Source organism: Mustelus asterias, unplaced genomic scaffold, assembly GCF_964213995.1.
Source record: "Mustelus asterias unplaced genomic scaffold, sMusAst1.hap1.1 HAP1_SCAFFOLD_85, whole genome shotgun sequence".
In the NCBI taxonomy this organism is placed as follows: Eukaryota; Metazoa; Chordata; class Chondrichthyes; order Carcharhiniformes; family Triakidae; genus Mustelus; species Mustelus asterias.
This window is the reverse complement of record NW_027590139.1, coordinates 886,615-901,443: the sequence shown is the minus strand read 5'-3', so window position 1 is coordinate 901,443 and position 14,829 is coordinate 886,615. Positions and strand designations below refer to the sequence as shown.

Here is a 14,829-nt window from a genome sequence, read left to right as displayed (position 1 = left end):
AGGGTTAAATACCATCTGCCACTGCTCTGCCATCTGACCAACCCATCTATATCTTCCTGACAACTACAGCCTTTTTCTTTACTCTTAACCACCCCACCAACCTTGCTTATCATTCCTCTACATTATCATCTTATCATTTGTGTAGATAACAAACAATATGTGTCCCTGCACTGATCTTTGTGGCACGCCACTGGACACCAGCTTCCAGCCACTCAAGCAGCCTTCTTTGATGATACTTTGTTTACGATTTACGATTAGAGCTCCGAAAGCTTGTGTGGCTTTTGCTACCAAATAAACCTGTTGGACTTTAACCTGGTGTTGTTAAACTTCTTACTACGATTACGAAGCCAGTTTTGGATCTGCATTGCAAAGTTTCCCTGAATTCCATGGCCTTTAAACTTGTCAATCATTTCCCCCATGTGGGTCCTTGTCAAAGGCTTTGCTAAAATCCATATAAACTACATTAATTGGACCCTTGCATTGGCTAGGTCAACTGTCCAATATCCATCTACCTTGTTCTGACTTGACAGCAAAACAATGACAATGATATATCACCTCTCCGGTTCACCCTTCCAGCTGCCCATTATCCCGCTGCTTCATTCTGATTGGACAGCAATCATCCAAACATCACCATCTTGGAAAGTGGTTCTACAATTCCCACAGTGCAGCGGTGGGGGTGGCCTGAACAAGTGAGGTCACGTAGAGGGCACGAGGTAACTGAAGGGAAGTGAGGTCACAGAGGGCACCTCCATAAACATCTGGGGTTCAGAGTTAAGTGTTGCATTGTCAATTTGGAGTCAAAATGGGAATGCAGCTTGAAGGGGGACAAGAGGGTCATGCGGCTCCAGAATCAGTCTCAGCGAGAGAGAGGGAGGGAGGGAGAGATATCGAGCATAGAAATAAAGCAATAGGATCAGACACCTAGAGAGAGAGAAAGAAGGGGAGAGTGAGGTGGAGCGAGAGGGGCAGTGCGAGAGAGGGGGAAGGGAGGGCAGGGAGGGTTGCAGAGAGAGAGAAAGGGGGCAGAGAAGGAGGCAGATAGAGAGAAGGTGCAGTGAGAGAAAGAGGGCGCTGGGAATGAGGAGAGAGAGAAAGAGAGGGGGCAGAGGGAGAGTGGGAAGAGAGAGAGGTGCACTGACAGCGTGGGGCAGTGAGAGAGGTACAGAGAGAAGGTGGGGCAGTGAAAGCGTGGGACAGAGACATCATGGAGCAGAGTGAGTGGGAAAGATAGAGATTGGGGTAGAGTGAGAGGGGCAGAGAGAGAGAGGGGGTAGAAAGATAGTAGTACACAGAAAGAGGGGGCAGAGACAGCAGGGGCATAAAGGGAGAAGCGGCAGAGATAGTGGGGAAAAATAGACACAAAAAAAGAACAAAGAGCAAAGAACAATACAGCACAGGAACAGGCCCTTCGGCCCTCCAAGCCTGCACCGATCATGTATTCCTAACTCGACCATCCGTTTGTATCCCTCTATTCCCAGTCTGTTCATGCGGCTATCTAGATAAGTCTTAAATGGTCCTAGCGTGTCTGCCTCAACCACCTTGCTTGGTAGTGCATTACAGGCCCCCACCACCCTCTGTGTAAAATACGTCCCCCAGCATATCTGTATTGAACCTTGCCCCCCTTACCTTGAACTTGTGACCCCTTGTGTTTGTCATTTCTGACCTGGGAAATAGCTTCCAACTGTTCGCCCTATCTATGCCCTTCATAATTTTATAAACTTCTATTAGGTCACCCCTCAACCTCCGTCTTTCCAGGGAGAACAACCCTAGTTTACTCAATCTCTCCTCATAGCTAATACCCTCCATACCAGGCAACATCTTGCTAAACCTTTCCTGCCCTCTCTCCAAAGCCTCCACGTCCTTCTGGTCGTGTGGTGACCAAAACTGGATGTAGTATTCGAAATGTGGCCTAACCAACGTTCGATATAACTGCAACATCATATCCCAACTTTGATACTCCATGCCCCGTCCAATAAAGGCAAGCATGCCATATGCGTTCTTCACCAACTTTTCCACCTGTGCTGCCACCTTTAAGGATCTGTGGACTTGCACACCAAGATCCCTCTGTGTGTCGATACTCCTGATGGTTCTGCCATTTATTGTATAGCTCCCCCCCTGCATTAGATCTACCAAAATGCATCACTTCGCATTTATCTGGATTAAATTCCATCTGCCATTTCTCTGCCCAGTTTTCCAGCCTATCTATATCCTGCTGTATTCTCTGACAATGTTCATCACTATCTGCAACTCCAGCAATCTTTGTGTCGTCCGCAAACTTACTAATTAGACCAGCTACATCTTCTTCCAAATCATTTATATATATCACAAACAGCAGAGATCCCAGTACAGAGCCCTGCAGAACACCACTAGTCACAGACCTCCAATCAGAAAAAGACCTCTTCACTGCTACCCTCTGTCTTCTATGGCCAAGCCAGTTCTGTACCCATGCAGCTAGTTCACCTTTGATTCCGTGAGATTTAACCTTTTGCACCAGCCTGCCATGAGGGACCTTGTCAAATGCTTTACTAAAATCCACGTAGACGACATCCACGGCCCTTCCCTCGTCAGTCATTTTTGTCACCTCCTCAAAAAACTCAACCAAATTTGTGAGGCATGACCTCCCTCGCACAAAACCATGTTGTCTATTGCTAATGAGATTATTCAGTTCTAAATGTGTACAGATCCTATCTCTAAGAATCTTCTCCAACAATTTCCCTACCACGGACGTCAAGCTCACTGGCCTATGATTACCCAGGTTATCCTTGCTACCCTTCTTAAATAACGGGACCACATTTGCTATTCTCCAATCCTCTGGGACCTCACCTGTGTCCAATGAAGAAACTAAGATTTCTGTTAGAGGCCCAGCAATTTCATCTCTTGTCTCTCTCAGTAACTGGAAGTCCCTCCCTAACAGCACTGTGGGTGTACGTACACCTTAGGCATTGCAACAATTCAAGAAGGCACCCTTGGGATTGGGTTGACCATGGCCAAGGCAGCTACATACAGCCACATATTCTGTTATAATTGAAGGACTGCAGATTGAATGTGAGGCATTGTGGGACTGGACTATCTTGACCATATTCCTGTGACTGCCTGGAAACTCGCGTCTATTTTAGTTTATAATTGAGGATTTCTGGGAATAAGTTAAATGTGGAAATATTAAGCATAGCCTGGAGGAATTTGGAATAACTGAGAATTTTATCCCCAGATAAAGAACAAAGATTTTGCCGGTGTTTGGGTGTAACGTGTTTGGGATTTTAAATCACCAAAGACAAGATGTTGCCTCTAAAATCAGTCCTTGTAGGTTGGCTTAAAAAAGGTGAAGTTATAATGAAGGATCTTGGATCTTATTTTAATCAAGGAGTTGTGAGCTTGTAGTGCTCTGTCGCTTTAAGAAGCTATAGCTGCGAGAGAGAATGCTGAGGATTCATTGTTTGAAATTTACGAGCTGTGAGAATCTGTGTGTTTTGTTTGTTTTATGTGGATGTTTGTAGATGTGTTTTATCATTGTTTTGGGCTACATTTGTTAAGGTTTATCTTTCTGGGGAATTAACCTTACCTTGAGTCTTTAATTAAAGGCATTTTTGGAAGTTTAAAAACAGGATCACAAGAACGCTTAAGTAATTAATTTTGGTTATTGTTGTTGTAAAGCACATGCTAAGTTTCTCTGTTTGTGTATGGATGATATTTGTGGGTTGAACGCTTCAAGCTTTGAGGTTTTCTGTCTGTGATTTAAATCAAACAGATTTTTCAAAAAGGAAGTGTGATCAATAAAACTTTTTTTGTTCAGAAGTTATGAACCTGGAGCCATATTTACTGGCCAGAGACATGATTCCAGGATATTTTACTAAACATGTGGGAATTTTAATCCGGATACAATTCACCCATGTGAGAATGATAGTTTTAATTTGTAATGGTTATTTAAAATTTGACACGTGAAATGATTCTGACCAATCCTGTGTTGGATTGATCTTGGGGTAAACCTCCTGTCAGGTCCAAAGATTTATTCCTGACGCAAGTAACACAATGAAAAGGAAAATTCTGGAATTGGAGACTGAAGAAAAGAGTTTAAAAAGAGAGAATATTAAATAGAAATGTTCCCAGACCGTGTGGTCATTAGATTAAAACAAAGGAAGGGTGCTGACGTCCATTTGAGAACTTTTAATCCACCCCATTTCTAACTAAGGGAGTCTATGTACAAAGAAAGCCCAAGAAAGACCCCCCCCCCCCCCAAGGGGGGTCTGGAAAGCATCATGATGGGGGCACCTGTCCATGAGATGATCACAAAGCCCCATAATGCCCAGATACTAATTTTATTGAACCTATAATGTATGTAATCTATCACCATTCTGATGCACTGAGTTACTGTATAAGAATTGATGATATTCTTTGTTGGGTGGAGTTGCACATGGTCAGCCCCTGTGGCTTCTCCCCGCTGGCGTAACTCAATAAACTGTTTGTCGATTGAATCAGGCACAACACACTGGGTACATTACCACTTCATCCTTAGGAGTGGCCTGATAGGCCGTGGTCCAGACTAAATGTGGCCTCTGGGGGGCCTTTCATGAATCACATGTGTTTGGTCGTTGTAAATGTGCATTCAAAATGGTTGGAAGCACAGATCATGAGTAATATTCCAGCTCCTGTGACAATAGAGAACCGCTGTCAAATTTTCACAAGCCCTGGGTTACCAGATTGGCTTGTTTCAGATAACGACACTCTGTTTACAAGTGAGGTGTTTCAGGAATTCCTGTAAAGGAATGGTCTACGCCATGTGCGTACTGCACCGTTTCATCTGGCTACAAATGGTCTCACAGAAAGAGCTGTTCAAACTCTGAAGGAGGGATTGAAGAGAATGGCAGGTGATACTTTAAGAACAAGCTCTCAAGATTTTTGTTCCAGTTTCACATCACACCACAATCCACAACCGGACTCTCTCCTGCGGAATTTTTAGGTAGAAGGTTGAAGTCTCATCTGGATCTGCTGCATCCAGATCTCAGAGCAAAAGTGAGCAAGAGACAAGAGAAACAGAAGGAGGGACACGACTACCGCGCCAAAGAGAGGCAGTTCAAACCGGGTGATCAGGTTTACATCAGAAACTTTGGGAGTAACCAAAGGTGGTTACCGGGAATAATTTTAAACCAAAGTGGTCCAGTATCTTGGGTGGTGAGACTGTAAAACGGAAGAGTTGTTCGCAGACACCAAGATCATATTCGCTTGCGGTGTGACCCCGAGTCAGTCACAGTTTCAGAGTCAGCAACCATTACTGAGAACATGGCAGAGGGTCATGCTGCTGTGGATGTTCACCAGGAAATGGTTCCAGCTTTGCCAGTTGACTCTGCTGTGGGAGTGGAAGAGGAATGTTCATTTACAGATTCTCAAACTACCTCTTCACCTCCCATTCCAGAAACACCATTACAAGATTTACCAGTGGTATTGTACAGGTCGCAATGAAACCGCAAAGCTCCTGACAGACTTCCGTATTGTTAAAGACATTACTTTGTTGTGTTTCTGTCCTAATGGGGGATTGAAATTTAAGGGGAGGAGAAGTGTTACAGAGTGTTCTTCTCAACCTTTCTCCCTTCTGAGCACGTGCGGGCTTTGGGCGGGCTTTCAGTCTGCAAGTCCAGGCTGGTTCCAATGCTCCTGTTTCCTTTTGTTTGCCAATGATTTTTAAACGTTGTTATTTATTTATATAAAGAACATCCTGCTTTTAACAATGCATTTGACTACCTTACCTGTGGACTGAAGCTCCCACAATTGTAAAGCAGGAGATTAGTTAAATGGACAGCCTGAATTGAGAGACAATTAAAGAATAAATGATTCATTAATACAGATGTTAGAAAGGCTGGAAATGTAAATTTGAACACAAAAGTTTATAACTTTCAGAATTATAAACATTAAGAATGGTAAAAATGTTGTGGGGATTATAAGATGTTCCCTTCTGAGGACAACAGAATAGAAAAAAACAGACAAGACTTGTTAGCGTGGCACGGTGCCACAGTGATTAGCACTGCTGCCTCACAGTGCCAGGGACCTGGGTTCGATTCCTGGCTTGGGTGACGATGCGGAGTCTGCACGTTCTCTCCGTGTCTGCGTGGGTTTCCTCCGGGTGCTCCAGTTTGTTCCCACAGTCCAAAAGACGTGCTGGTTAGGTGCATTAGCCATGTTAAATTCTCAATCAGTGTATCCGATCAGACGCCAGAGTGTGGCAACTAAGGGATTTTCACAGTAACTTCATTGCAGTGTTAATGTCAGCCTACTTGTGACAGTAATAAATAAACTTTAATACTTTGTTAACCTTGACTGGAGGGAATGAATCGGCTCCTGTTCAAGATGTCTCAACATTGAATGACTGATGTTAACCAATTATTGGTCGACACTCAGGCTACCCCAAGCTAAGTGATATCGTTTGAGAGAAAGAATTGTCTTAAAATTCAGACAATGTGTGCAACTAGCTAAAAACCAAACCAGTTTCATTATTGACAAGTTATCGACCAATTGGCTAATTCCCAACAATTGGCTGAGCTGGGCTTTCTACATTTTGAAAATATAAAAAAGGGGATTCAAGAAACCAATTTGGCAAAAGTTTTCAAAAATTCAAGGTTTTTTTTAAGTTTATTTATTAGTGTCACACATTCACACTGCAATGAAGTTACTCTGAAAATCCCCCAGTCGCCACTCTGGCGCCTGTTCGGGTAAACTCAGGGAGAAGTTAGCATGCTCAATGTACCTAACCAGCAAGTCCTTTGGTCTTTGGGAGAAAACCCACACAGACAGGGGGGGAATGTGCAGACTCTGTACAGACAGTGACCCAAGGCGGGACTCAAACCCGGGTCTCTGGCGCTGTGAGGCAGCAGTGCGAACCACTGTGTCCTACAGAGAGGTGTTGGGAGCTGTTGATTTTACAAGTTATCCGTGTTTTCAGAGCCGTCACTCCATGTCCTGGTCTGAGAGGGATGGAGAGAAGTTAAAGTTAAGCTTTCTCCTTTACTGTTAATCGATACTTTGCTTTTTTATCTTTCTGACTTGTTACATTTTTAATGGTGAATAAACTTTCTGAATTCACCATTTAAAGTGTTCTTTCTTGCCATATGGTTAAGTCACTGGAACCTGGGTGAGTTATGATTAGGGAGGTTGTTGTAAACAAGTGAACCCCATAAATCTTAGTTCAAACAAATCAAAATTCTTACATATGGAATGCAATCCTTTATTCTGAGAGAAATTGAACAGAGAAGTAAAGATGTTCTGCTTCAGTTACACAGGGCGTTGCTGAAACTGCATCTTGAATAGTGGCTGCAGTTTTTGTCTCCTATTAAACAAAGGATTGTAGAATCCCTGCAGTACAGACAGAGGCCGTTCTGTCCATCGAGTCTGTACCAAACACCATCCCATCCAGGCCCTATTCCCATAACCACATGCATTTACTCCAGCCAGTCCGCCTGACACTAAAGGTCAATTTATCATGGCCAATCAACCTAACCCACACATCTTTGGACTGTGGGAGGAAACCGGAGCACCCGGGTGAAACCCACGCAGAGAATGTGCAAACTCCACACAGACAGTGACCCGGGCTGGAATTGAACCTGGGTCCCTGGTGTTATGATGCAGCAGTGCTAACCACTGTGCTGCCGTGCTGTCCCATTTTATAAATACCATGGAAGCAGTTCAGAGGAGATTTACTAGATTGATTCCCAATCCAGTAGTGTGAAATATTAACACTGTTTCTCTCTCCATAAATGTTGCCAGACCTAATGCATTTTTGCAGTTCTTTCTGTATTTATTTCAGATCTACCTGTAGCGGTAGGAAAAATATTATTTATTATCCAGGATAAATAAATGTCCTTCATCAGCTTTTGTGGATCATTTCAGTGGAAATGTGCTCTCCCAGGCTCAAAGAAGCAAAGTCGTGAGACCGGCCAGTCCAGCAGAAAGAAACCCTCCGACCCTCCCCTATCACCAACTGTCAGAATGAACATGGTTCAGTCCTGGATGTGATTAATAGCAGCATCCAACCCCTGTCATCATTTGTGAACTCGCTGGTGTCTCCGCAGGCTGGATGACTGAGTGAATCCCTTCCCACACAAACAGCAGGTGAATGGTTTCTCCCCAGTGTGAACTCGCTGGTGTTCCTGCAGGCTGGATGACGTTCTAAATCTCTTTGTGCAGTGAGAGCAGCTGAATGGTCTCTCCTCAGTGTGAGTGCGCTGGTGGATAACCAGATCCCGAGAACTTTTGAAACCACTGCCACAGTCAGAGCATTTAAAGGGTCTCTCCTGAGTGTGAGTGAGATTGTGACTCAGTAGGCTGGAGGAATGAGTGAATCCCTTCCCACACACAGAGCAGGTGAACGGTCTCTCCCTGGTGTGAATTCGCTGGTGCTCCCGCAGGTGAGATAACGTTCTAAATGTCTTTGTGCAGTGAGAGCAGCTGAACGGTCTCTCCCCAGTGTGAATCCGCTGGTGGATCGTCAGTTCCCGAGAGCTTTTGAAACCATTTCCACAGTCAGAGCATTTAAAGGGTCTCTCATTGCTGTGAGTGACTTTGTGTTTTGACAGATTGGATAACTGCATAAATCCTTTCCCACACACCAAGCAGGTGAATGGTCTCTCTCCAGTGTGAACACGCTGGTGTCTCTGCAGATCGGGTAAATGAGTGAATCCGTTCCCACACTCAAAGCACATGAATGCTCTTTCTCCAGTGTGAACCAGCCGATGTCTCTGCAGATGATATAACCGAGTGAATCCCTTCCCACACACAGAACAGGTGTACGGCTTCTCTCCAGTGTGAATACGTCGATGAATTTGCAGCTCAGAAGGGGTTTTGCAACCCTTCCCACAGTCCCCACATTTCCACGGTTTCTCCATGTTGCAGGTGTCCTTGTGTTGCTCCAGGTTTGACCATCAGTTGAAGTCTCACACAGAACAAGATTATAGTGCCCTGCTGTGATGGTGCAATATTATTCCAGGCTGTGTAACTGGGAGGCTCTTTCCATAGTCACTGCATGGGAAAATCTCAGTTGATTTTGTGTGTGTGTGTGTGTGTGTGTGTGTGTGTGTGAGTCCTGTTCCAGTCACACTGATGTTTAAAGACTGCGAAAGCCGACAGAACAGAGAAACATTTCTCCTTCTGGATTCAAAGACCGAAGATATTCAGCTCCCGATGAATTGAGTGACTCTGTCAGATGTTGATGTGATGTTTGGTTTGAGATTTCTGTCTGTAAAATCCTCAACTTCTGATGTCCTGTAAAAGGAGTTTACAAAGGTTATCACTGTCAGTACAGGATAGAAATTCAGAACAGACAATTCTAGTTTCTATGGAACATTATTTCCTCTCTCATTCCCTAAGAGCTGTGAATCTCCATCCCACACACTCTCCCTCCATTCTCACTCTGCTGTATCTAATATTCACCCTCTGATTGAGGCTGATTGATAGATCCATGCTCACTGCTTCCTGTCCTGGACGGAGAGAGCTGGAAATCTCCATGCAGGCTGCCAGACAGATATATGTCTATCTGACTGGACTAACAATGTGTGGAACATACTGACTGGATTCACTTCATTCCCTTCAGTTGCTGCAAGTCCCCAATTTCCCCCAGAATGAGAAAAGAAATGGAAAGGGGGAGGAAAGAAAAAGTGTTTCACTCACAGATGTTGGCCTTTTTTAAGGTCAAACCAAATAAACAAACTCAAGTTAAATCAGGACAAAGTAAAAGGGGCAGCTCCCCAAAAGGAGGGGGAGCAGCTCGAACAAAAATCAAAGTAGAAAGGAAACTTAAAAACATCAAATCATAATGTGATTATTAGGGTCGATAACGCACCCCAACCCCTGCAGTGCCCAACGGGGGCGGAAGGCGTCAAGCGCACCCATGGACATCGCATGTTCCCTCTCCAGTGACACCTGGCCGCGAACGTAGCCACGGTAGAGGGACAGACAGTCAGGGTGGATGCCCCCCTCGATCGCCTGCTGCCTGGACCGATAAATGGCGCGCTTTGCCAGGCCCAGGAGCAGGTTCACAAGGAGGTCACCATCCCGACCCGCCCCTCTCTGTGAGGGTTTCCTCTGGGTGCTCCAGTTTCCTCCCACAGTCCAAAGATGTGCGGGTTAGGTTGATTGGCTATGCTAAAGAAATTGCCCCTTAGTGTCCTGGGATGCGTAGATTAGAGGGATTAGCGGGTAAAATATGTAGGGATATGGGGCTGGGGCCTGGGTGGGATTGTGGTCGGTGCTGACTCGATGGGCCGAATGGCCTCTTTCTGTGCTGTCGGGTTTCTATGATTCTATTGTCCCTCTGAAGACAGAGGTTCTGAACCAGCCCCTGAAACCACGCCCATTATGACCCGCCACCGACAGCAGCGCATGCGCTCTCCTTCCCCGCTGAAACAAGATGGCGGCCGATAACCGGGGCCTGTTCCCGGGATAAAAGCCTGGGAGCTGTAAACCCGGGACCTGCAGGGTCTATTCGGGCCGTGCGGCCTACAGCGGATGTTTGTGAAGCCAGAGCTCCCTCCCTAACCCAACTCCCGGCTCCATTTCTCCCGCAGCCCCACCGACTCACCTGCTGAAAAAAGCATCTCCCGCATTCCTAGGGCTCTGGGCAAAGTGACACTGCGCACGCTCTAGATATAGCACCGCGCCTGCGCAATAGGCTCCTGTGGAATGAATAGGACACTTTCACACCCGCAGGCGCACCTGGGAATTAATGGCGTCATTGTCAATCAAAGACAATAATAGAAAATTATCTTGTGCAATTAAGATCAATTAATTTTTAAAAATGCATTCCTCGGAATTTGTGCGCTGCCATTCTCTATTTCTAAAATTAATTTAAACCAGTGCTCTCCTGTGGGAATACCCCGAATTTTAAAAACTTTTCCCACTGGTTTCCTCTCCTAGAACCATAGAACCATAGAAAAGTACAGCTCAGAAACAGGCCTTTTGGCCCTTCTTGTCTGTGCCGAACCATTTTATGCCTAGTCCCACTGACCTGCACTTGGAAAAATACCCGAAGCAATAATCATGCTCTTCGACCAACCAGCCTTCCTCTCTCTGCTCTCCTGAAGGTGCTCATACTGGTTGGGTAAATCCCACAGAGACTGGTTTCTTGCACTTTCTTTCTCCTGATCCTGACTATTCTGTTTTATGGAATGATACATCACAGATGGAAACCACTTGGCACATCCTGCCCAGTCGGGCTGTCTTTAAGATCTGTCCAATTAATCCCACAGCCCTGCTGGCAGAGTGAGAACAACATCTATTTATACTGCAGCAATGCAGGAGGTGAATGGAAAATGTTTTCCAGTTGCATTTCTCTCAGACACACTCCCCCCTAGAAAGATAAATTGGCCTGTGTGCTAAGAACAAAGAAAATTACAGCACAGGAACAGGCCCTTCGGCCCTCCAAGCCTGCACCAACCATACTGCCCGACTGAACTAAAACCCACTACCCTCCCAGGGACCATATCCCTCTATTCCCATCTCATTCATGTACTTGTCAAGACGCCGCTTAAAAGTCAAGACCGTAACTGCTTCCACTACCTCCCCCGGCAATGAATACCAGGCACCCACCACTCTCTGTGTAAAACATCCGCCTCGTACATCTCTTTTAAACTTTACCCCACGCACCTTAAACCTATTCCCCACAGTAATTGACTCTTCTACCCTGGGAAAAAGCTTCTGACAATCCACTCTTTCCATGCCTCTCATAATCTTGTAGACTTCTATCAGGTCTCCCCTCAACCTCCATCGCTCAAGTGAGAACAAACCAAATTTCTCCAACCTCTCCTCATAGCTAATGCCATCCATACCAGGCAACATCCTGGTAAATCTTTTCTGGACCCTCTCCAAAGCCTTCCTTCTGTTGTGTGGCGGCCAGAATTGAACACTATATTCCAAGTGCGGCCTAACTAAGGTTCTATAAAGCTGCAACATGACTTGCCAATTTTTAAACTCAATCCCCCAGCCGATGAAGGTAAGCATGCCGTATACCTTCTTGACGACCTTCTCCATCTGCATTGCCACTTTCAGTAATCTGTGTACCTGTACACCCAGATCCCTCTGCCTATCAATATTGTTAAAGGTTCTGCCATTTACTGTATATTTCCTATCTGTATTAGACCTTCCAAACTGCATTACCTCACATTTGTCCGGATTAAACTCCATCTGCCATCACTCCACCCAAGTCTCCAACTGGTCTATATTCTGCTGTATCCTCTGATGGTCCTCATCGCTACCCGCAAATCCACCAACCTTTGTGTCGTCCGCAAACGTACCTATCAATCCAGTTACATTTTCCTCCAAATCATTTATATATATTATATATATCCTGTGTGAATTCGCTGTTGTGTCCAAAGACTGGATGGCCCAGCAAAATCCTTCCCACACAAGGAGCAGGTGAACAATCTCTCCCCAGTGTGAACTCGCTGATGTGCACTGAGGTTGGATGAACATGAGAACCCCTTTCCACAGGTGGAGCAGCTGAACGGCCTCTCCTCAGTGTGAATTTGCTGGTGTAACAGCAGGTGGGATGAGATAGTGAATCCTTTCCCAAACACAGAACAGATGGCCTCTCTCCAGTGTGACTGAGTCTATGGTTTTCCAGCAAGGACAGATAATTGAATCCTTTATCACAATCATCACATTTCCATGGTTTCTCCATTTTCCCAGCCCTAATGTGACCGTGTCGATGGGTTTCCAACCGGGATGGATAATTGAATCCTTTACCACAATCCTCACAATTCCACAGTTTGTCCATGGTGCTGGTGTCCTTCTGTCTCTCCAGGTTGGATGATTAGTTGAAGCCTCATCCACATACAGACCATGGTGTGATGTTTTTCAGGCTATGTAACTGGTTAAAGCTCTATCCACAGTCAGTTCACTGGAGCACTCTCACTTGGGTGTATGTGTGTGTCTCAGTTCTTTTTCTGTCACATTGAATTTCGAAATTTTCTTCCACTGACAAAACAGGGAATGATTTATCCCTCCACTGTCAAAAGCAATCATATTTAGGTCATGATGAATCGAATGGCTCTGTCAGACTTTGATGTGAAGTTTAGTTTGAGTTTCCTGTCTGTGAATCTTCCTCTTCTCGTTCCCTGCACAAAGAGTTTTAAAAAACTGCTTCAGAACAGACAATTTCAGTTTCCACGAAACATTTCTCTGTCTCATTTATCTTGAGCTGTAATCCCCATCCCACACACTCTCTCTTGTCCCTGAGCTGAAATCAAACTCATTGCCCCATCTCCACTCTGAGCCCAGCTTCCTCTCCCTCCAGCTGGATTCAGTCCTGCAGGCCATGTGCAGATTGAGAGTACAATCAAGGAGTCAATTATTTTCCTTCCAAGTCAGGGGACGTGCAGCCCCACTGACTCTGTTGTTACCACAATGGGCACACGTGCTCTGCTCACCAATGAAACACCACAATGACCATTAACATGGGCCTGTTCCTTGGAAAAGCTCCATTTTATTTGTGCCACAACAGCAGGGGAATTACCTCCTGCACAGGCACAAAGGTATCATCAGTCACAGAAAATAATTGCAGCTGGTGTCTCAAACCTCATTTTACCATTTGCTCCCAGACATTCTCAATTCAATTTTGAAATGCAAACTGAAATCTGGCAAAGTGGGGTAAATTAAACACATTTTAATGGTCATTTTCAGAATGACTATTCCCGAGAATTAATTCCCAAGTCAGTAAATTAAAATTCTCATCAGCAATGACGGCAGCACAGTGGTTAGCACTGCTGCCTCACAGCTCCAGGGACCTGGGTTCGATTCCCAACTTGGGTCGCTGTCCGTGTGGAGTCTGCCCATTCTCCCCATGTCAGCGTGGGTTTTCTCCAGATGCTCCGGTTTCCTCCCATTGTCCAAAGATATGCCAGTTACGTGCATTGGCCATGCTAAATTGCCCCTTCGTGTCCCGGGATGAGTAGGTTAGAGGGATTAGCAGGTTACATACGTGGGGTTATGGGAATAGGGCCGAGGTGGGATTGTTGTCGGTGCAGACTCGATGGGCCGAACAACCTCCTTCAGCACTGTAGGGATATGAAATACATTGGGAGAATTGCTATTTTAATGGGTATTTTCACAAATGCTATAAAATGATTTTTCAACACAAATTAATATTTTCTTCAACAGATGATTAATAAATAAAAAGTATTTAATAAAACAACCACCCAATGTGGGGTTCAGGATTCTAACTCAGGGTTTCTGAGCTCCAGGAACCACTAACTGAACCAACCGAGAATTGTCTCCACAAAACTTCCCCAACTACCTCCCGGGAAAAAGCTGCAAACCCGGGAGCTGCAGCTTTTTACGGGGGTCTTGGGGCCTCCAGCGGGTGTTTGTGAACCCTCCCCGCCCACCTCCCAGGGTTTCCTTCCTTCCCAGAGATCAGAGTCCTCATTGATTTCAGGCCAAAGTGTAACCTCTTATTTACTGTCCCCCCTCCCCCATCCTCTGATGTGAACCATCCTCCAGTGGCTGAGCCAGGATGGGGCCGTTAACCTGGGCCTGTTCCCGGGAGGGAGAAGCCCCGCAGCTGCAAACCAGGGAGCTGACAATGATTCTGAAGGGTTTGCGGATCCACAAAGTGTTTCCAAATCCTCCCAGCCACCGCCTAACGCTGACTCCGCTTCTCCGGGACAAACAAGCGCCAAGGACAGCAATGACACTACGCATGCTCCACATCACAATGCCCGGGCACTCCAGACCAATAGGAAGAGGGGGCGGTGCTGGAGGACCGAGCGGGAGCGGCTGGTCCTCCAACCAATCGGAGTGAATGAGGGGCGGGGCTGGAGGATCGAGCGGGAGCGGCTGGTCCTCCAACCAATC

General features: G+C 45.7%; 1 protein-coding gene across 1 annotated transcript in view; it reads right to left on the bottom strand.

Moving 5' to 3' along the window:
* Positions 1–12,751, bottom strand: part of LOC144483991 (uncharacterized) — an 86,863-nt gene extending 74,112 nt beyond the window's left edge. The window contains exons 1-3 of the mRNA XM_078202567.1: positions 12,721–12,751; positions 10,559–10,652; positions 8,065–8,532 (exon numbers count right to left, since the gene is read on the bottom strand). Of these exons, the coding sequence (XP_078058693.1) occupies positions 8,065–8,532; positions 10,559–10,652; positions 12,721–12,751 (593 nt within the window). The remainder of the gene's footprint in view (positions 1–8,064; positions 8,533–10,558; positions 10,653–12,720) is intronic.
* Between the last annotated feature and the right edge of the window lie 2,078 nt (positions 12,752–14,829).